Source organism: Nicotiana tabacum, chromosome 18, assembly GCF_000715075.1.
Source record: "Nicotiana tabacum cultivar K326 chromosome 18, ASM71507v2, whole genome shotgun sequence".
NCBI classification, from domain to species: Eukaryota; Viridiplantae; Streptophyta; class Magnoliopsida; order Solanales; family Solanaceae; genus Nicotiana; species Nicotiana tabacum.
The window spans coordinates 12,760,547-12,782,832 of NC_134097.1; the positions used below are offsets into that span (position 1 = coordinate 12,760,547).

The 22,286-nt window shown below is 38.0% G+C and overlaps 1 protein-coding gene across 1 annotated transcript; it reads left to right on the forward strand.

The window, feature by feature from the left end:
* The first annotated feature begins 9,531 nt into the window (after nucleotides 1–9,531).
* On the forward strand, nucleotides 9,532–17,464 carry LOC142172417 (uncharacterized). The gene is made up of 3 exons (XM_075236027.1): nucleotides 9,532–9,672; nucleotides 9,762–10,317; nucleotides 17,229–17,464. Exons 1-3 carry the CDS (start codon nucleotides 9,532–9,534, stop codon nucleotides 17,462–17,464), a joined length of 933 nt encoding a protein of 310 aa, XP_075092128.1.
* Nucleotides 17,465–22,286: the final 4,822 nt, after the last annotated feature.

Here is a 22,286-nt window from a genome sequence, read left to right on the forward strand (position 1 = left end):
CAATGACTAGTATTACTCTTGGTGGAAAAACAAGATGAGAGATCACTTTATAGGAGAGGACTATGAGTTATGGGACATTGTTACCGATGGTCCACCGGCTACCCTGAAGAAAAATGCTGAAGGAGTAGATGTGCCAAAGACAAGAGCTAATTGCACTGTTGAGGACTTGATGAAATGGGAGAAGAACACTAAAGCCAAGAAATGGATTGTTTGTGGACTTCGTCCAGATAAGTACAGTAGAATCCAAAGTTGTACCACTGCTAAGGAAATTTGGCACACTCTGCAAGTGGCTCATGAAGGAACACCTCAGGTGAAGAGATCCAGAGGAACTCTACTGTATTCTCAATATGAGAACTTTACTATGAAGTAAGGAGAAACTATTTAAGAGATGTACACAAGGTTCACTACATTGACAAATGAACTAAAGTCTCTTGGAAGGATTATTCCTGAAGAAGATAGAGTCGAGAAGATATTGACAAGGGTTCTGCCTATTACTTAGGAAAGCAAAATCACGGTCATCCAGGAATCAAAGAACTTTGTCACTCTCCCACTGGATGAATTAATTGAAAATCTTACTGCCTATGAACTTAGGAGACAAACCATGAAAATAGATGTACCTAAGAAGGAAAGGAGTCTGGCACTCAGAATCACTGAAGTTTCTGATCTAGAAGATGATGAAATGGCTATGATCACCAAGGACTTTAAGAAGTAACTGAGGAGAGGAAAGGGTCCTTTAAGAAGTGGAATCTATAGTAAGTCAAAAGTTCCTGAGAAGCAAACCAATGATGGATGCTAAAAGTGTGGAAAGACTGATCACCACATCAAGAACTGTCCTCAATGGGAAATTGAATGGAAGAAGGAAAGAGTTGAACGAAGGAACAGGAAGAATGAACATGTTCAACCTAAGAAAAGCAAAGGATCAACCAAGGCTATGGTTGCTGCTTGGGGAGAAAGTTCAGATGAAAGTTCAGATGATGATGGGGGATGAACAAACACTTATGGCTATTGGAGAATCTGATGAAGAAATTGAGGTAAGTATAATTTATCTCAAAGATAAGATTAAATTATTGTCTAATGAAAGGTTATCTGAGTTACTTCTAGAACTAATTGATGAATTTGAGGATGTAAACAATGAAAAGGAATAGTTGTCTAAAGAATTTGTGATTTTGAAGGCTAAGTGCAAAAATATGGAACTGAGGGTTAGTGAGACTGTAAGTGAAAATACTGTATTGAAAAACTAGGTTCAAGCACTTGAATCAACTGTTCTAGAACTTAGATATGAAAATCTAAAATTGAAATTAGAAGCAGGTAAAAAGACAACTGATCACACACAACTCACTCTAGAAGAAAATGTAGGGAAAATGAAAGATGAGTTATATAAAAGGGATGAGCAGGTAAGAATCCTAAAGGAGGATCTAAGCAAGGTCAAGCATGAGCTAGACAGAACTTGTAAATGGAACAGGTCCTCCGATGCACTTTCATGGTTAAAGGAACACCATAGTAGCAACAAAAAAGGACTTGGCTTTGGGAATCTGGCACCTAAATGGGATCCCAAAAGCAAGTACCTCACACTTCCTGAGAGCAAGATTTGCACACACTGTGGTAAAACATGTCACTATAAAAGTGAATGCACTGCAAAAGAAAAGGCAAGTCAAAGGAACAAAGAATTTATTCAAGGGACGAATAGGCTACCAAGTTGGGCTAAAAAGAATTTGATTCATCCTTTTGCCTATAGAAAGGGACCCAAACTAGTTTGGGTTCCTAATACTAACCCCTGATTTCCTTTTGCAGGTCTAAGTAAAGGGGAACCGTCAAATATGGTACATGGATAGTGGCTGCTCAAAGCACATGACAGGAAACAAGAACCAGTTCCTTTCACTTGAGGACCTTAAAGGAGGTACTGTCTCCTTTGGAAATAGAAAGAAAGGTGAGATCATTTGGGTTGGAAAGGTAGATAAGACTGATTCTCACTCTATTGAGAATGGACTAAAGTATAGTATAATAAGTGTATCACAATTGTGTGATAGAGGTAACATGGTAGCACTCACCTCTACCAAATGCTTTGTGATTAATCTTACCACTGACAAGATTGTTTTGCAAGGAAAAGGAGTAAACAATATATATGTTGTAGATCTGTCCACCCTTTCATAAAATGAACTCACTTGCTTAAGTGTGTTGGATAATGATTCCCTCCTGTGGCACAAGAGACTTGGACATGCCAGTCTAAGTTAACTCAATAAACTAGTCTCCAAGGACTTACTGATAGGACTGCCTAACATTAAGTTTAAGGAAGATAAAGTTTGTGAAACTTGTGCAAGGGGAAGCAGGTAAGATCCTCTTTTAAAAGCAAGAAGTAAGCACCACCAGGACGATGGAACTGGTCCATATGGATCTTTGTGGACCAATGAGAATATTAAGCAGAGGTGGTAAGAGATATGTGATAGTGCTTGTTGATGATTACTCTAGGTTTACTTGGACATTGTTTTTAACATCTAAAGATGAAGCATTTGACATGTTCAGTTCTTTTGTTAGAAAAACTCAAAAACAACTAGGTAATCAACTTGCATCAATTAGGTATAATCATGGTACTGAATTTGAGAATGCTAAATTTGCTGAATTTTGTGATGAGCATGGCATAGATCATAATTTTTCTGCTCCTAGGACTCCACAACAAAATGGAGTAGTTGAAAGAAAGAATAGGACACTTGAAGATTTGGCTAGGACTATGCTTCTTTCTAGTAAACTACCACATAGTTTCTAGCCAGAAGCTGTGAACACTGCATGTTACATCATAAATAGGTGCATGACTAGACCTCTTGTAGAGAAGACTCCCTATGAGTTACTTAAAGGGAGAAAACCAAACATATCCCATCTTAGGGCATTTAGATGCAAATGTTTTGTGCACAATAATGGTAAAGACTCCCTAGGTAAGTTTGATACCTGAAGTGATGAGGGAGTATTCTTGTGATATTCTTCACATATTAAAGCTTATAGGATTTATAACAAAAGAACTATGTGTGTAGAAGAAAGTGTACATATGGTTTTTGATGAAACTAACATTCTTTCTGAGAGACAGGAACATGATGATGAAGCAATTGGGCTGGTAAGAAACTCAAATGGAACCACAACCCAGACTGAAGATGCACCAGAAGTAGGAACAGGTAATGGAATAGTTCCTTCCACCCAGGGCAACTTGAAAGGGGGAACTGAACAAAGAGGAACTGATCCTCAAACCTCGAGGGAACATGTCCTTGAACTTGTTCCTCAGCAACAAAACATTGAAGGAACATCTAGGGGAAACCAGTTGGTTGTGAAACCTTACAAGTATCAAAGTTCTCATCCCATTGAGAACATAATTACTGATCCAACCTCTGGAATCAAAATAAGATCTTTGTTGAAGAATCTTTGTGTGTTTGATGCTTTTCTATCTCTAATTGAACCTAAAAATGTTGCTGAAGCTTTGCAAGATGCATACTGGGTGAATGCAATGCAAGATGAGCTCAACCAATTTGAGAGAAGTCAAGTTTGGCATCTGGTACAAAGACCCAAGGACAGATCAGTAATTGGCACAAAATGGGTCTTCAGAAACAAACTTGATGAAGATGGAACAGTTAAAAAGAACAAGGCAAGATTGGTGGTTCAAGGATATAGTCAAGAGGAGGGCATGGACTATGATGAGACTTTTTCTCCAGTTGCATGAGGCAATTAGACTCTTTATAGCCTTTGCTACTTATATGGAATTCACTCTCCATCAGATGGATGTCAAAAGTGCCTTCCTCAATGGCTATCTAAAGGAAGAAGTGTTTGTCAAGCAACCTCCGGGCTTTGAAAACAAGGAATGTCCTGATCATGTGTACAAGCTTGACAAGGCACTTTATGGGCTCAACCAGGCTCTAAGAGCATGGTATGAGCAAGCCCTTATGAGAATCCCTCATCACCACCCAAAGAAATCACACACACACACACCATCTATCACACATTCAACCACGCCCACATCTAAGTAAAGCAGAGTCAAGATGCTTGCTCGTAAGGTTGTTGCGGGTTAAGAACAACTCAAGAAAATTTATGAAAAATTGGAAGTAAGTCGAGAAGAAGGATCCCAGAAATCTGATGAATTATTCAAGTCTGCTACTGAGGGGGAAGAAACAGTTTCTTCTGAAACAGAGCAGATAACTTCTGGCCCTAATGTTACTCCTCAAATTATTTCTGAGGTTCCCACAAATCTGGAGACTAGGTTTGTTCTGGTAGGAACTGTGGCAGGTATTGAAACTACTGAATTTGGAAAGGTTGGTGGTAAAAATGAAAAGAGAAAAGAAAAAGAGAGTGAGGGTCCTCGAAGTGCTGTGAGGGGTATGGGAAAAAGAATGGTTGATTCTTCACCCACTCCTGTTGGTTTAACTAAAGAATCTGGTGCTATGGTAGTTTGAAGTGAGAAATCTGTTGGAGAAGAAGAAAATGTGAGAGAAATAGGGGGAAGTGGGTCTGGAGAAGCTGCTGAAGGGTCGGTTCGATTAGGTAAAGATGCTCAAGAACCTGTTCCATTTGAACAGGAAACACTCACAGACGTACTGAGAAAAGTATCTGACAGCTACAATCCTAAAAGGAAAAGAAGTTTATGAGGCAAAGTCCCTGGTACTGCTAGGGCAAACAAGAAAAGAAAGGGTGCTTCGTCTATCCGTGTAGAGATTCCTCCTACAAGAGGAAGAGCTACAAGGAGTCAGAAGAAGCAAAGTGAGGCTGAATTGGAAAAGTCCTTGGAAGAAAGTAAGAAGAAAGATACTGCTAAGGAAAAGAAGAAGGTGGTTGAGCTTGTTGAGGCAGTTACAATTGATGAGATGGACCTGGTCTTTCGGGATGAAGATGAGACAAAAGAAGTGGAGGTTGTGGCTCCAAAGTCTAAGAAAGTCAAGACTTCCACAAAGAAGTCTATTTAAAAAATAAAGTCTGTTGAACTATCTATTTTGGCTAAAAGAACCAAGTCTGCATTGAAATCAAGAAAAGTGAAAATTATGGAGAAATAATAATGGAGTGGAGAAGAAGAAGAAGAAGAAGAAGAACAAGAAGAAGAAGAAGAATCTGATGTTGAATGGGACAAGATGGTTAAGTTTGGGAAGAGAACCATCTTGAAAGGTAGACTCCTTAGGGATTTGGAGGAGGAAGGTATGTTAATGCTGCTGGAGAAGTTACAATTATAAGGATGAAAGGACATGGTCTGTCAGATGGATGGAAAGCTGGCCAGACCTGAGATTGTGGAGTTCATGGCAAACTGTGAGATCAAAGATGGTAGGTTCACCAGTGTGGTAAAGGAGGTGTGACTTTTGATGATAAAGAACTTAGAGAGATCTTAGGTGTACCTGCTGAAGGGTATAATGATTATAAAAAGCTCAAATGGATAAGTCTAGAGAATTTCCCTACTGCCCTTGCCATTACTAGGAAATTTGGTGACAATGAAGAGAAGTTTGAGCCCAAGGCTATTTACAAAAGTGAGATGAAGCCATCCCACAAAGTGCTATTCGAATTTGTTAACAAATGTGTGCTGCCAAGGCAGAAAAGGAGGCACTTTGCCACATTCATGGACCTAGTCCTTATGGAATGTTTGGACAGTGAGAGGCAAATCAATTGGCATAGATTCATCATCTAGCTTCTTAATAGGGTTCAGAATGGCACCAAAACTCACGCCATACCCTATGGCTTTATTCTCACGGATGTACTTGCACACTTCAAGGTACCCATCAAGAAATGGGAAGTTGGTACAAGTAAGGATCATTTTGGGGCAAACACTCTAACTGCTTGTGACTATAAAGTCCAAACTACTCCCAAAGAACCTGGTTCATCCAAAAAGGTACCAGTGAACAACAAAGTGCGAGCTTTTATGCAAGAAAGTGGGGCTAATGATGTTGAGATTGATAGGCTGAAGATGAGGTTAGCAAAGGTGGAGACTGAGAGAGATGATCTCAGTGATGAGCTGGCAAAAGAAAAGGAGAAGAATGATGGCATTCTTCAAGATAAGCTAAAACTGCTCCAAGCCAAACACCAAGAACCTGGTCCTTCCAGCCCTAAGCCTCCTAGCCTAGTATAGATCAACCATTGACCCAGTTCGGGATTTTTTTGCTTCTTTTGCTCATGATCCAGTATTTTTATTTCTTTTTATGCTTTGTGGTAGGATCTTATCAATCAATGAAATTCACTGCTTTTGCTCTAACTATTTGTTGATATTTCTTAGATGGCTAATATTGTTAGATTGATCGATGATATTTGACTTCATGATTGCATTTGAAGTAGCCCCAATGGCCGTGAGTAATTTCTATTAAAATATGGTTATCTAACATTATTATACAATTTTTTGATGATGCCAAAATGAGGAATTAGGTTGTGTTTTTACTTTGGATTGCGATGTTTATAACCTAATGGACATGGTCCTTGATGATAAGTGACTTTAAAAGGGTAAAATGTTCTAACATTGTATTGATGTTGAGCTGAGTTGAAACATGGCCTAGGCTTATGAAAAGCACAGAGTTTGTCATCATCAAAAATGGGGAATTTGTTGGCCCAAGTGAAGTTTGTTTTAAAGATTGACAAAGGAACTCAGACATGAACCAGGTCCATCCCCTGTGTACACATACATGGGCAGATTCGAGCATAAGAGATGTACGTGAAGGAGATAAGCTTAACTTGTTATATCTGATATCTCCTGATCGAAAATATTGCATAATTGATAAGGAGAATGACTCCTTACTCAAAGAGAACTCTATCCAAGATATATAAGGGAGGAGTTAGAAGTTGAGGATAATTAGAACTCTTCCACCAAGGAAGAGTAGCATTAGAACTCTAGTTATTTCTTATTCTACTTACTCTATAAATTGCAGGATGTTCTCATTCTACAAGTACGCACAAACGCTGAAGTTAAACGTAAGTTGAGAGCAAAATAGCAAGGCATTTTGCAAGCAATTCTTGTGTGATTCAAGTGTGCGAACCTGAAGCTACATGAACGAGATAGAAGAACCAGTTTCAAGTGTCTGTCTTTTATTCTAGTTTCATTGTAATAGGTGATTTTCAAATTGTACCTTACAGCTTTATCTAGAAGCAATTGTATTAGGTACTCTGAGTATTCAAGTTAGAGTTAACTTGAAGTTGTCGCAACAGTTAGAGGCTGATTGCCACAACGGGTTTAGAGTTAATCCTTAGAAACACAAAGAGTTTTGTAAATGCTGTTTTGGCTCATTGATTTAGTGAAGTATTGGGAAAAATCCTACTGAGTAGTAGGTCGTGATTTTTTTTACCTTTTGAGCCAGGTGTTTTCCACGTAAAATACTTGTGTTCTTTATTTACTGCATTTACTATTTCTGCAACAGTAGTATAAGGAACACTTAGAAGAATCATGTCCTTCTATAATCAATGCACGCGAAAATTGGACACCACACAAATCAGCCCTCTTGTGTATTGACGTATAAAACATCACACATCTCTTGTTCATTTACTTTCCCTTTCTCCAGACATATGTACAAGTTATTTCCATCACTTTTATCAATCTACCTATTTATCTATAAAGTGATAGGTGAATAAATATGTAGGCTTACTGACCCAAAAAAGTCTGGTCGTGGTGGTGATGAGGAATTGGAACTTATAACCCGTCATCAATTGCTTTGTTACTTTGTTTTAAATGAAATATTAGGAACCAATGAATCTGTTTTCCTGCTACTTTCTGGTGTTATTTTTGGAATTTTGTGATTCCATTGCCCTCCAGAATAATTGTTTGGGTGTTTGGTTAACAAAGTAAAATCGTACTAAATAGCTTTGTGACTGAACAAGTTGTCAAATGCTTGTAGTCCTGAGATAAGTACTGGAGTAGCATTCTTGATGCTCTAGGTGCTTTAAAGATCGTATGGTAAAGCCTTGAAAAAGACGAACATTTATTCCCCCGAATCAGGTTAATTACGTAATTTCTTAATTACATGTTAAATCATTTTTCTTTTCCTGATCTACATACCAAAAGCTAAACATTGTCTTGACCAGAGACAAACTTCATTAGTTAAGGTTAACACTTGTGCACCTATTTTCTTCTAATAATTTCTTTATATTCTTGCCAGATGGATGTTTTATTTAGCACTTTAACTTAAAATGAGTCGATGTAATTATTTTGGGAGCAAGAACTCACTTCGAAATATTAGGAAAAAACGTAGGAGGAGTTGAATATGTAGTATGATTTGCAATTTAGAAAAATCTTTTTCCTTATTTTTATTCAACAACATATAGTTATTAATATAGTTTATCTCTACTTTCTTCCTTTAGCATTAACATCATCTCCCCAGAAAAGAGGACAACTTAGATAAACTTGCTGAGAACAACGATCATGGTCAAGGTCTTACCAGAGTAGCCTTGAGACGGATGTAAGCACACTAAGGCATAAGCTCTATACAATATGTTTAATTATTTATTTCTGCTCTTACAGTCTTACTAAATTGATTTCTTTTCCTATTTTCTCTGTTGCATGAATACCTCTGTACTCATTAAATCAGTCTTTCATATCGACTTCAGCAAGCCACTATATTTTGCAAGGAAAGTTGGATTTTGACAAGAATTTTGAGTGTTTTTTGAGTTTGCTTTGTCAATAATCTATACGACAGATTATTGTCATGCCTGGTTTTTGAGTTTTTCTTGCTAAATATTTTTGAGAACGAACCATATCCTTGACAGATGTATGCAATTGTTACGTTGAAAAGTCTTGAAATATTTTCAACGTAACGTACAAATATCTGCAGCAAACGCCTCCACTAAATTGGAAGCTGGCATTACAAGAGAAAAAAAAGCAAGAGAAAAGCTTGACACGTCGGTACTCCGCCTTTTCCTTCAGAAGAAGTTTAATAGGAATATTTCGTAGATATATCAAGATATGCATATTAAAAGATTGTTAGACATATCAAGATATGCATATTTAGTTGAAAAGATTGTTAGACATATCAAGATATGCATATTTAGTTGAAAAGATTGTTTATTTTAATCCTTATTAATATTCTTAGACACATGCAGGATTGGAGGTTCTTCCTTGAATTAAGATAGTTGTCTTCTAAATTTATTTTAGTATATTTTCTTTTAAATAGACTAGAAGTTATCTTTTACTAGAACTTCAGGGAATTAAGCGGAAAAAAATAAAAAAGTACTAGAGTCTCTGTTAGTAAATAAAACTCCTACTTTTTAAGTTTGTCCTAGTCCTTAGGAAGTAGTTTAACGTGGTTTTGTTATCTAGTTTTTAGGAGAAAACGTTGTGGGGTAGTTCCTAATTTTTAGCTTAAGTTTGCTATATTTTTTTGTTATAAAAAGACTACAGTTGCAGCATTGTAGTCAATCAGCCAAGCAATTTCTTTTCACGTCTATTGCCTCTTTCTCTACTCTATTTTTCACTTCGAAATTTACATCCTTCTCTGATCAGTTTTTCTATCAGTGGTATCAGGAGCAAGGTGAGATCCAGAAAAAAGAAAAACCATGCGAGAGAGAGAGAGAGTTTACCCAAAAACAAAAAATTGTTCTTCATCTATGACGTCAGAGAGCAATTTTGTGCAAGTAGCTATTCCCTGTTTTGATGGTCACTATGACAATTGGAGTATGCTGATGGAGAATTTCTTAAGGTCGAAAGAGTATTGGCCAATTGTTGAAGAGGGCATTAAAGCGCCAACAGTAGGCGAAACTTTGACGGATGCTCAAAAGACACTGAGTTTGAAGCAAGAAAGCTGAAAGATTTAAAGGCAAAAAATTATCTCTTTCAGGCTATTGAGCGTCCCATCTTGGAAACCATTCATTGCAAAGAAACTTCCAAGGATATATGGGATTCCATGAAGAAAAAGTATCAAGGCTCTACAAGAGTGAAGCGAGCACAACTTCAAGCCTTGAGGAGGGACTTCGAAACCTTGCAGATGAAGGACGGAGGATTCGTCACCAACTACTATGCTAGAACTATGGAGATATGGAACAAGATGCGATTCCATGGTGATAACATGGGCGATGCCATAATAGTGGAAAAGATATTGTGCTCTCTGACACCAAAGTATGATTATGTCGTTTGCTCCATTGAGGAGTCAAAAGACATAGATGTCCTATCGCTTGACGAATTACAGAGCTCCTTATTGGTGCATGAGCAGAAGATGAACCGTAGTTCAACTTCCGATGAGCAGGCTTTGAAGGTTTCTACTTTTATATCTTCTTCTAATTCCAGAGGAAGGGGTGGAGGTAGAGGTCGAGGCAGAGGAAGAGGAGATCGTGGAGGTAGAGATTCTAGTAGGAATTTCAAAGCAAATAATGACCAATCTCAAGGCAAAGGCAGAGGTCAAGATCATGACAAATTCAAGATAGAGTGCTATAGATGTCATAAATTTATTCATTACGCATCTGAATGTTATACTGTTATTCCCGGTCAATATTGCTGTATTTGTAAATATTAATTCTGCAAAATATAAGTTAACGTAATGAAACAATAATAATAAATTCGAGCCCACTGAATTCACAGTGTTTCCTTAAAGAATTTAATCCCCTCCTAGTACCCAAGGTAATGGATTATTTCCTCCCAGGATAGAACGAATAATACACTGGTGTAGCGGTACTTCAAACCCCAGTGTTTCGGCAAACACAAAGTTCGGTAGCAAATCACACTTACAGTTGCTTTGTTTGAAGTTAAAAAACAATGCAGAACGAAGGAGTATATACTCAGAAAAAAGTATGGAAGTTCTGAGAGGAAGGAGTGCAATGTATAGCCAATTTGTTGAGCGAATTGTATGTTGAGTTTTGTATCTTTCTTCAACATTTGCTGCTCATATATATAGCAGCCAAGAAGGAGTGCAAGACCAAACGTCCACCCTTCATGGTGGAGCAAGCATTACATATTTGTGGAGCAAGCACTTCATGGTGGGAAGACCATTATCCGGCTGCCAAATTATCAATACACGGATTGGAAAATATCCGTTACAAATACGGATAATCTTACGTTAATATTTACTATTAACAAATAAATTTGGTCCAAAAAATTAATCAATCAATCGATCATTTGACCAAATCCAAATCCGAATCCGAAGCCGAAGCCGAAGCCGAAGCCGAAGCCGTAGCCGTAGCCGTAGCCGTAGCCGTAGCCGAAGCCGAGCCGAGCGAGCGAACGACGACGACGGCGCGAGGCTTGCTTTCTTCTTAACTCTTTAAGAGCTACAAGAAGAGCAATTATATATATACCCACCAAAAATGTCTTCCACTTCCAATATGGGACAATGTCTCATTGTTAAGAGGGGAAAACTTAAAATTTTACTCAAAATTTCATTTTCCCTCTATTTCCCATTCACCCTCATTTTAAGAATATTATATCTTAAAAATAAAACCTCAACACTCCCCCACATGAATGGGGAATGGCTATATCACGGAAGTATGCATGAAAAACTGTGTGATTTACAAGCAAGGATTAATTGCATCTGGATAAGTAGGTTTCCCTTTGAACTTTCCGTAGTAAACTTATGTCGGATATACTCGGTCAATCGGTAGATTTGATATCTTTGAACCGTCGATCTTTGGTGTATACCTAGACAACCATAAGTCACACAATCAACCCTTAACCGTCTTTGGTTCTCATTGTTGTGTTCGTTTCAGCCATGAACACCGCCTGGTTTCATAAGTGCGTAGAGAACTAGCCTTACAAAGTTCTCCTTGAAGCGGCTCACACTTCACACTTAAATAGGTGATTCCTAAACGTGTCATCCTGTAGATACACTATTTGATATACCCCGTATCAAATTTAAAAATCATTAAAAAGCCTTAATGCTTTATCCTTGGTACTGATCATTGTCTCATCACGAGAATGGACTAAAATTTTATTTGACAATGTTGAACCGTCATTAATGACTTTGTTTGATCTCTTTGAACCTAGATCTTGGGATCTCCAGTCTTCTAGGTAGAGTTACCGCCACAATGACTTGTTCTCGGCCATAGCCCCATTCCCCTTGATGATTTCTCAACTACCTCTCTAGTTAGGCCTTTTGTAAGTGGATCCGACACATTATCACTTGACTTTACATAGTCAATTGTGATAATTCCTCTAGAGAGTAATTGCCTAACGGTTTTATGTCTTCGTCGTATATGACGAGATTTACCGTTATACATGACGCTCCCAGCCCTTCCAATTGCCGCTTGACTATCACAATGTATGCATATTGGTGCCAACGGTTTGGGCCAAAATGGAATGTCTTCCAAGAAATTTCGGAGCCATTCAGCTTCTTCACCGGCTTTATCTAAGGCTATGAATTCAGCCTCCATTGTAGAGCGGGCAATACATGTTTGTTTGGACGACTTCCAAGATACCGCTCCTCCACCAATAGTGAATACATATCCACTCGTGGACTTAGAATCAGTTGAACCGGTGATCCAATTTGCATCACAGTATCCCTCAATCACCACAGGGAAATTACTGTAGTGCAATTCAAAGTTCTGGGTATGTTCTAAATATCCCAAAACTCGTTTCATTGCCATCCAATGAGATTGGCCTGGATTGCTCGTATATCGACTCAGTTTACTTATAGCACAAGCTATGTATGGTCGTGTACAATTCATGATATACATTAAGCATCCCAATACACGAGCATAATCCAATTGTGATATGCTTTGGCCTTTGTTCTTTGCTAATGCAAGATTCACGTCAATTGGAGTCTTTGCAACTTTAAAGCCCAAGTGCTTGAATTTTTCAAGTACTGTCTTAATATAATGAGATTGTGACAATGCCAGACCTTGAGGAGTCTTATTGATCTTAATTCCCAGAATTAAATCAGCAACTCCCAAGTCTTTCATATCAAACTTGCTATTGAGCATACGCTTAGTAGCATTTATGTTGGCAATGTCATTACTCATTATCAACATATCATCCACATATAGGCAAATAATGACTATGTGATTTGGAACATTTTTAATGTACACGCATTTATCACATTCATTTATCTTAAAACCATTTGACAACATTGTTTGGTCAAATTTCGCATGCCATTGTTTGGGTGCTTGTTTTAGTCCGTAAAGAGACTTAACAAGTCTACATACCTTCTTTTCTTTACCTGGAACCACAAACCCTTCAGGTTGTTCCATGTAAATTTCTTCCTCCAACTCTCCATTTAAGAAGGCCGTCTTAACATCCATTTGATGAATTTCAAGACCATACACTGCAGCTAATGCTACTAACATCCGTATGGACGTAATTCTTGTAACTGGAGAGTATGTATCACAGTAGTCTAGACCTTCTCGTTGTCTATACCCTTTGACTACGAGCCTTGCCTTGAATTTATCAATAGTGCCATCATCTTTGATTTTTCTCTTAAAAATCCATTTAGAACCCAAAGGTTTATTTCCAGGAGGAAGATCAACCAATTCCCATGTATGGTTGTTCAATATGGATTGTATTTCACTATTGACTGCCTCTTTCCAAAACAATGATTCCGAAGAAGTCATAGCTTCTTTAAATGTTTGAGGCTCATTCTCCAATAAGAAAGTCACAAAATCTGGTCCAAATAAAGTAGACGTTCTTTGACGTTTACTACGTCTTGGATTCTCCTGATTACATGTACTTTCTTTTGTTTCTTCCCGAGGTAGTTTAGATCCTTCACCAAACGACTCACATTCCTTTTTATACGGATATATATTTTCAAAAAACTCAGCATTATCTGATTCTATAACCGTATTATTATGAATGTCGGGATTTTCTGATTTATGAACCAGAAATCGATATGCTTTACTATTTGTCGCATATCCTATGAAAACACAATCAACGGTTTTCGGTCCTATCTTTACCCTTTTGGGTTTAGGAACTTGCACTTTTGCCAAACACCCCCACACTTTAAAATAATTCAAGTTGGACTTCCTTCCTTTCCATTTTTTTATATGGAATGGATTGTGTTTTGCTATGGGGCACTCGATTTAATATTCGATTAGCCGTAAGAATGGCTTCCCCCACAAGTTCTGTGGCAAACCAGAACTTATCAACAACGCATTCATCATCTCCTTTAATGTGCGATTCTTTCTTTCCGCAATCCCATTAGATTGGGGCGTGTAAGGGGCTGTTGTTTGATGAATAATTCCATATTCTAAACATATTTCTTCAAAAGGAGATTCATATTCACCACCCCTATCACTTCTTATCATTTTTTACTTTCTTGTTAAGTTGCGTTTCAACTTCATTTTTGTATTGCCTGAATGCGTCTATTGCTTCATCTTTACTATTCAGTAAGTAAACATAGCAATATCGAGTACCATCGTCAATAAAAGTTATGAAATACTTCTTTCCACCGCGAGATGGTATTGACTTCATGTCACAAATATCTGTGTGAATTAATTCTAAAGGATTTGAATTCCTTTCAACTGACTTATAAGGATGTTTAACATACTTACATTCCACACATATTTGACATTTTAATTTTTCGCATTCAAACTTGGGCAGTACTTCCAAGTTAATCATTTTCCGCAAGGTTTTATAATTGACATGACCCAAACGTACATGCCATAAATTATTTGACTCAAGTAAGTAAGAAGAAGCTGAAATATTATTATTATTTTCAACAACCATTACATTTAGATTGAAAAGGCCCTCGGTGAGGTAACCTTTTCCCACAAATATTCCATTCTTACTAATTACAACCTTGTTGGATACAAAAACGCACTTAAAACCGTGCTTAACAAGAAGTCCAGTAGAGACTAAATTCTTTCTCATTTCGGGAACATGAAGGACATTGTTCAAAGTCATGACCTTGCCAGAAGTCATTTTTAGAAATACCTTCCCATATCCTTCAACTTTTGCTGTTGAAGCATTTCCCATATAAACTGTCTCTCCGGGTTCAGCAAGAGCATAGGTAGCAAAAGCCTCTCTAACTGTACAAACATGGCGAGTGGCTCCTGAATCAAACCACCACAGTTTAGGATTTCCCACCAAGTTATATTCAGAGAGCATGGCACACAAGTTATCAACATCATCATGGTTTACTACCATGTTTGCTTGACCCCTTTTCTTGTCTTTCTTCGGAGCACGACACTCCGTAGATTTGTGTCCGGTTTTCCCACAGTTGTAGCAGTTTCCACTGAACCGCTTCTTGCTTGGGTTGTATTTCGGACCAGAAGCCTTCTTCCTCTTTTTTGTTAGCTTCAACAATATTTGCTCCCATTATTGTTGAATTTCCACGGCCTCTCCTTTCAGCAACTTTATTGTCCTCTTCAATTCTCAACCGAACAATGAGATCTTCAAGGGACATTTCCTTTCGTTTGTGTTTTAAATAATTTTTGAAGTCCTTCCACAACGGAGGCAACTTCTCAATCATTGCTGCTACTTGGAATGCTTCGTTGATTACAAGACCTTCAGCAAGTAGATCATGAATAATCACTTGCAATTCCTGGACTTGAGTAATAACAGACTTGCTATCTATCATTTTGTAGTCCAGAAATTTTGCGGCAACGAATTTCTTCATCCCGGCATCTTCAGTCTTATATTTCTTTTCAAGCGCATTCCACAATTCTTTGGATGTCTCCATGCTACTGTATACATTATACAGATTATCATCCAGTCCGCTAAGAATATAATTCTTGCATAAAAAATCAGAATGCTTCCACGCTTCAATCACGAGAAAGCGTTCATTATCTGGAGTTTTATCCGGCAGATCAGGAACATCTTCCTTGATGAACTTCTGTAGACATAACGTAGTTAAGTAGAAGAACATCTTCTGCTGCCAGCGTTTGAAATCAATCCCGGAAAAGTTTCCGGGTTTTTCTGCCGGTGCCAACGCCGGTGTTCGGCTTGTCATTGCGTTGGCAGTCGCCATCGGAACAGCTTGGTTTTCGTTTTCAGTCATCATCTTTTCTGTAAAAGAATGACACAAACAAACGTTTAATACACGTTTTCAAACTGGAGTAAAAATCACGTAGATTTTAATATCCAACAAAACGCCACGAAGGCTTAACTCTCCAAAACGGGAGTACACAAACCACAAAGGTTTTAGTTTGCAGAATAATAAGAATAACACAAGTACAGAAATAAATATTAAATTCCTTAAGATTGTTATTCCCGGTCAATATTGCTGTATTTGTAAATATTAATTCTGCAAAATATAAGTTAACATAATGAAACAATAATAATAAATTCGAGCCCACTGAATTCACAGTGTTTCCTTAAGGAATTTAATCCCCTCCTAGTACCCAAGGTAATGGATTATTTCCTCCCAGGATAGAACGAATAACACACTGGTGTAGCGGTACTTCAAACCCCAGTGTTTCGGCGAACACAAAGTTCGGTAGCAAATCACACTTACAGTTGCTTTGTTTGAAGTTAAAACAATGCAGAACGAAGGAGTAGAAACTCAGAAAATCGTATGGAAATGCTGAGAGGAAGGAGTGCAATGTATAGCCAATTTGTTGAGCAAATTGTATGTTGAGTTTTGTATCTTTCTTCAACATTTGCTGCTCATATATATAGCAGCCAAGAAGGAGTGCAAGACCAAACGTCCACCCTTCATGGTGGAGCAAGCATTACATGTTTGTGGAGCAAGCACTTCATGGTGGGAAGACCATTATCCGGCTGCCAAATTATCAATACACGGATTGGAAAATATCCGTTACAAATACGGATAATCTTACGTTAATATTTACTATTAACAAATAAATTTGGTCCAAAAAATTAATCAATCAATCGATCATTTGACCAAATCCAAATCCAAATCCGAATCCGAATCCGAAGCCGAAGCCGAAGCCGAAGCCGAAGCCGAAGCCGTAGCCGTAGCCGTAGCCGTAGCCGTAGCCGAAGCCGAAGCCGAAGCCGTAGCCGAAGCCGAGCCGAGCGAGCGAGCGACGACGACGGCGCGAGGCTTACTTTCTTCTTAACTCTTTAAGAGCTACAAGAAGAGCAATTATATATATACCCACCAAAAATATCTTCCACTTCCAATATGGGACAATGTCTCATTGTTAAGAGGGGGAAACTTAAAATTTTACTCAAAATTTTATTTTTCCTCCATTTCCCATTCACCCTCATTTTAAGAATATTACATCTTAAAAATAAAACCTCAACAATCCCCCACATGAATGGAGAATGGCTATATCACAATTATGCGGAGAACAAGGGGAGACCTTGTTGATGGCAATTCAAGTAGAGAAGGAAACCGAGCGAGACGTTTGGTATTTAGACACAGGCTGCATTAATCACATGACTATAAGTAAGTCTTGCTTTTCTTACTTAAATGAAGGCTTCCGTTCTAAAGTTAGTTTTGGTGATTGTTCTACTGTGGATGCAACGGGAAAAGGTGACATCAAGATTAAAACCAAGAATGATTTTGGGAAAACAATATCTAATGTGTTATATGTTCCTGACTTGAAAAGCAACTTACTAAGTGTTGGTCAGTTGCAAGAGAAAGGTTATGTCATCACTATTAAAAAGGGTGAATGTGAAATTTATGACCCTGTGAGGGAGCTATTGCAATAATTCATATGAGTTCCAACAGATTATTTCCTATAAAGATTGATAGTATTAAATCTTGTTTGATGACGGAAGTGAAGGATCCCTCATGGTTGTGGCATTTTCGTTATGGTCATTTGAGTTTTGGAGGATTGAAGACACTTCAACAGAAGAACATGGTCACATGTCTTCCTCAAATTACTGTTGTTTCTCAAATTTGTGAAGAATGTGTTGTTAGCAAACAACATCGATCTCAATTTCCAAAAGGCAAATCATGGCGAGCAAACCATGTTTTGGAGTTGGTGCACTCTGACATATATGTGCCAGTAAGACCAATCTCTAATGGAGGCAAAAGGTATTTTATTACTTTCATTGACGATTAATCTAGGAAGACTTGGGTGTATTTTCTGCATGAAAAAATAGAGGCTTTTATTGTATTTAAAAGGTTCAAATATCATGTGGAGAATGAGACATGAAAGACCATTAAGATCTTCCGAACAAATCGCGGAGGCGAATATTGCTCTAAGGCATTTGAAGAATTTTGTGGGACTCATGGCATTCGAAAAGAGCTCACAACGGCGTATACACCGCAACAAAATAGTGTATCGGAGAGGAAGAATAGAACCATTCTCAACATGGTTCGAAGCTTGCTAGCTCGAGGAAAAGTTCCAAAGACATTCTGGCCAGAAGTAGTAAATTGGAGTATTCATATTTTGAATATAAGTCCAACATTTGTTATTCAAAACATGACTCCAAAGGAGGCTTGGAGTGGAAGGAAACCTGCTGTAGATCATTTTAAAATTTTTGGTTGCATTGGCTATGCACATGTCCCAGACGAGAAGAGGAACAAGCTTGATGACAAATGCGAGAAGTGTGTCTTTCTTGGTGTTAGCGAGGCATCCAAGGTGTACAAGTTGTTCAATCTATTGACAAAGAAGGTTGTCACCAGCAGAGATGTTATTTTTGATGAAGAAAACTCTTAGGATTGGAATACGCAGCAGTCTATTCCAATCTTAATTGATAATGAAGTCGAAGAAGCAGCAGCAATACCCGAAAATTTTGAAAATTCTACTCCAGCAGCTGCCAGCTGCTGAAATTTCACCCTCAGCTTTGGAAGAAATTGATGCACCAGATGAGTCTCTTCGTTGTGCTCGCAAAAGGCCTGCGTGGATGATGGATTATGAGGTAACAATAATTGATGTAAATGAATATGATTTTTCCTACTTTTACATTATTTGCAGATAGTGATCCTACAACTTTTGAAAATGTTGTCAAAGAGGAAAAATGGAGGAAAGCTATGGATGACGAAATTGATGCTATTGAAAGAAATGACACCTGTGAGCTATCAGATCTTCCAAAAGGTCACAAAACTATTGGTGTGAAGTGGGTATTCAAGACAAAGCTGAAAGAAGATGGTGAAGTTGACAAGTATAAGGCACGATTATTGGCTAAAGGATACAAACAAGAATATGGAATTAATTATAGAGAAGTATTTGCTCCGGTTGCGAGACATGATACAATCATATTGGTGATTGCATTAGCGGCATAGAATTCTTGGTCTATTTTTCAATTAGATGTCAAATCGGCATTTTTGTACAGGCATTTGGAAGAACATGTATTTGTAGAGCAACCTCCTGGTTATATAAAAATTGGAAATGAGCATAAGGTGTATAAGTTGAAAAAGGTTCTTTACGAACTAAAATGTCCGATTTCAAGAAGTCTATGATGGATGAGTTTGAAATGTCCGATCTTGATAAGATGCATTACTTTCTTGGATTAGAAGTAGTACAATCTGATGATGGAATATTTGTTTCCCAAAAGAAGTATGTGCGAGAAATTTTGGATAGGTTCAAGATGCAAAATTGCAATCCCGCCAACACTCTAGTTGAGTTTGGCTTGAAGCTATGGAAAGCTGGAAGCGGAAAGAAGGTGGATATCACATTCTACAAGTAAATTGTTGGTAGTTTGATGTATCTTACTGCTACAAGGCCCGACATCATGTATGTTGTAAGTCTCATAAGCAGATACATGGAGAGCCCAACTGAAATTCACCTGCTAGCTGCTAAGAGAATCCTTCGCTACTTACAGGGAACTAATGATTTTGTTTTGTTCTACAAAGAGAGTGAAAAATTTGGTTTGATTAGTTTTACTGATAGTGATTATGCAGGAGATCAAGACGACAGAAGGAGCACTTCAGGTTATGTTTTTATGTTAGGTACATGGGCTATTTCGTGGTTTTCTAAGAAGCAATCAATTGTCACTTTGTCAAGTACCAAAGCTGAATTTATAGCTGCTACAACTTGTGATTGTCAAGCTGTCTGGTTAAGGAGAGTTCTTGAAGAACTGAAATTCAAACAAGAAAAAGCAACTACAATTTTCTGTGACAAAAACTCTGCCATCAAGTTGTCAAAGAATCTGATGCTACATGGAAGAAGCAAGCACATTGGCGTGAAGTACTATTTCTTGCTAGATCTCAACAATGAAGGAACAATAGAGCTAAGATATTGCCGGAGTGAAGACCAGTTGGCGGATATTTTTACTAAACCTCTTAAGTTACTTTCTTTCCAAAATTTGAGAAGATTACTGGTACTTTGCACCATGAAAGAACTCAAAAAATTGAAGATAAACTGAAGCTTGAAAGTTTTTTTTGGTCAATCGACGAAATGACTTTATATTAAAAACATGTTACATTACAAGGAGCGTTGACATGATTGTTCCCTAGATTACAAAAAGAGCATGTAGGGAAGTTGCCTTGCTGAGGTCTATCATGTTCTACATTAATACATTCATTAGATGGATCATCTAAACAAAACGTAAGAGGGACATTCTGGGCCAAAGTAGAGGTTTTCCTTGAGTAGACAGTGCCTTGTTGGTCCGCACTCAATTCTTGTTCCAAAGAAGTTGGCGGCTCCAGTAGTAGATGCATAGTTGCTCCTAAGTTCATATATGCTCCATGTTTTGCTAAGCTATCAGCTACGCTGTTCTGCTCCCTGTATATATGAATGATGTGAGGGCTGTCCAGCTTCCGTAGCAAGAATCTGCATTCAGACAGTAGTGATGAGTGGTGCATGTTATTGTTTTTTAACATAAAAATTACCTCATTGGAGTCGACATTGATTTCCAGTGGTAATAGTTTATGTTGCCAGGCAATGTGTAAGCCTTGGAGTAAGGCGCAAAGTTCCATTTTAGTAGGGTCTCATGTGGGTCTGCTTCCAGTAAATCCTAGTATCCAATTGTCGGTGGAGTTCCTTAATACCCCCCGATCCCATATCCAGGTGATGTTGCATTTGAGGAACCGTCTGTATTCAATTTAAATGTGCCGGCAGGAGGTGGTTCCCATTTGATGTAGAGATTCTTTATTTGAGTACGTAGATTTTGTTGTTGGATGAGATAGTGATATTCATTGGCAGGAGATAATAATTGTTGAAGCGAGTGTTGTACGTTAATATGTGTAATGACCCGGCCAGTCGTTTTAAAAGTTGTAGCCCTGTATCCCTATTTACTGCTCATTCTGTACTTTATAACTGATATATGACTTGCTAGAGTAATTGGGTTAGGTCCGGTGAGGTTTTGGAATGAATTGGAACGCTTAGCTCCATGTTTTAAAGCTTAAGTTCAAATAGTGATCGGATGTCGACTTATGTAAAAATGACCCCGGAATAGAATTTTAATAATTCCAACAGCTCCGTATGGTAATTTTGGACTTAGAAGCGTGTTCGGAATTTTATTTGGAAGACCGTAGTTAAATTAGGCTTGAAATGGCTAAAATAGGAAATTTAAGTTTGGAAGTTTGATCGGGGAGTTGACTTTTTGATATCGGGGTCGGAATCCAGCTCTGAAAACTTTCATAACTCTGTTATGTCATTTATGACTTGTGGACAAAATCTGAGGTCAATCGAACTTGATTTGATAGGTTTCGACATCAAATGTAGAAGTTGGAAATTCTTAAGTTTCATTAAGCTTGAATTGGGGTGTGATTTGTGATTTTTAGCGTTGTTTGATGTGATTTGAGGTTTCAAATAAGTTTGTATAATATTTTTGGACTTGTTGGTGTATTTTGTTGAGGTTCCGAGGGCCTCGGGTGAGTTTCGGATGGTTATGGGATCAAAAGTTAAACTTAAGCAGCTGCAATATTTTATGCAAGAAATTCGAGTGCAGAAATCGAAGGCCGGGGACTGAGGCCGAGGATCGAAGGCCGAAGATCGAGGCCCAGGATCGAATGTCGAGGCCCGAGGCCCAGGATCGAAGGCCGAAGATCGAGGCCCAGGATCGAAGGCCGAAGATCAAGGCCCAGGATCGAGGGCAGCCTCGACAGAACTGTAAGTTATAAAGTAGGGGACTTCGTCCCTTTTTTATTTTTGACAAATTGGAGCTTGGGGAAAGGCGATTTTTGGGAGATTTTTTTAGAGAAAATATCGGGATAAGTATTCTTAACTCAATTTTGGTTAGACTACCTGAATCCATCATTGTTTTCACCATTTAATTAGTGTTTTGAAAATGAAATTTGGGAAAAGTTTAGAAATCTCTTAGAAACAAAATTTTGAGATTTCGGTGTCGATTCAAAGTCGGATTTGAGTGAAACTAGTATGGTTGGACTCGTAATTGAATGAGTTATCGGATTTTGTGAGTTTCGCCGGATTCCGAGACATTGGCCCCACGGGCGATTTTTTTTAGCTAATTTCGAATTTTATTGAAAAATGCAGTAGTTTCTTATGAAATTGATTCCTATAATTTTTGTTGATTGTATCGCATTATTTTGGCTAGATTCGAGCCATTCAGAGTTGGATAATTGAGGAAAAGGCCTACTAGTGGATTAAATTGAAGCAAGTCGAGGTAAGTGACTTGTCTA

What these genes read in the sequence shown, in the direction of transcription:
- LOC142172417 (XM_075236027.1), top strand. Translation starts at nt 9,532, where the DNA reads ATGACGTCAGAGAGCAATTTTGTGCAAGTAGCTATTCCCTGTTTTGAT. An exon ending in AGGGCATTAAAGCGCCAACA is followed by an intron (nt 9,673 to 9,761) that starts GTAGGCGAAACT and finishes TATCTCTTTCAG; the next exon opens with GCTATTGAGCGTCCCATCTT. An exon ending in ATCTCAAGGCAAAGGCAGAG is followed by an intron (nt 10,318 to 17,228) that starts GTCAAGATCATG and finishes ACTTAAATGAAG; the next exon opens with GCTTCCGTTCTAAAGTTAGT.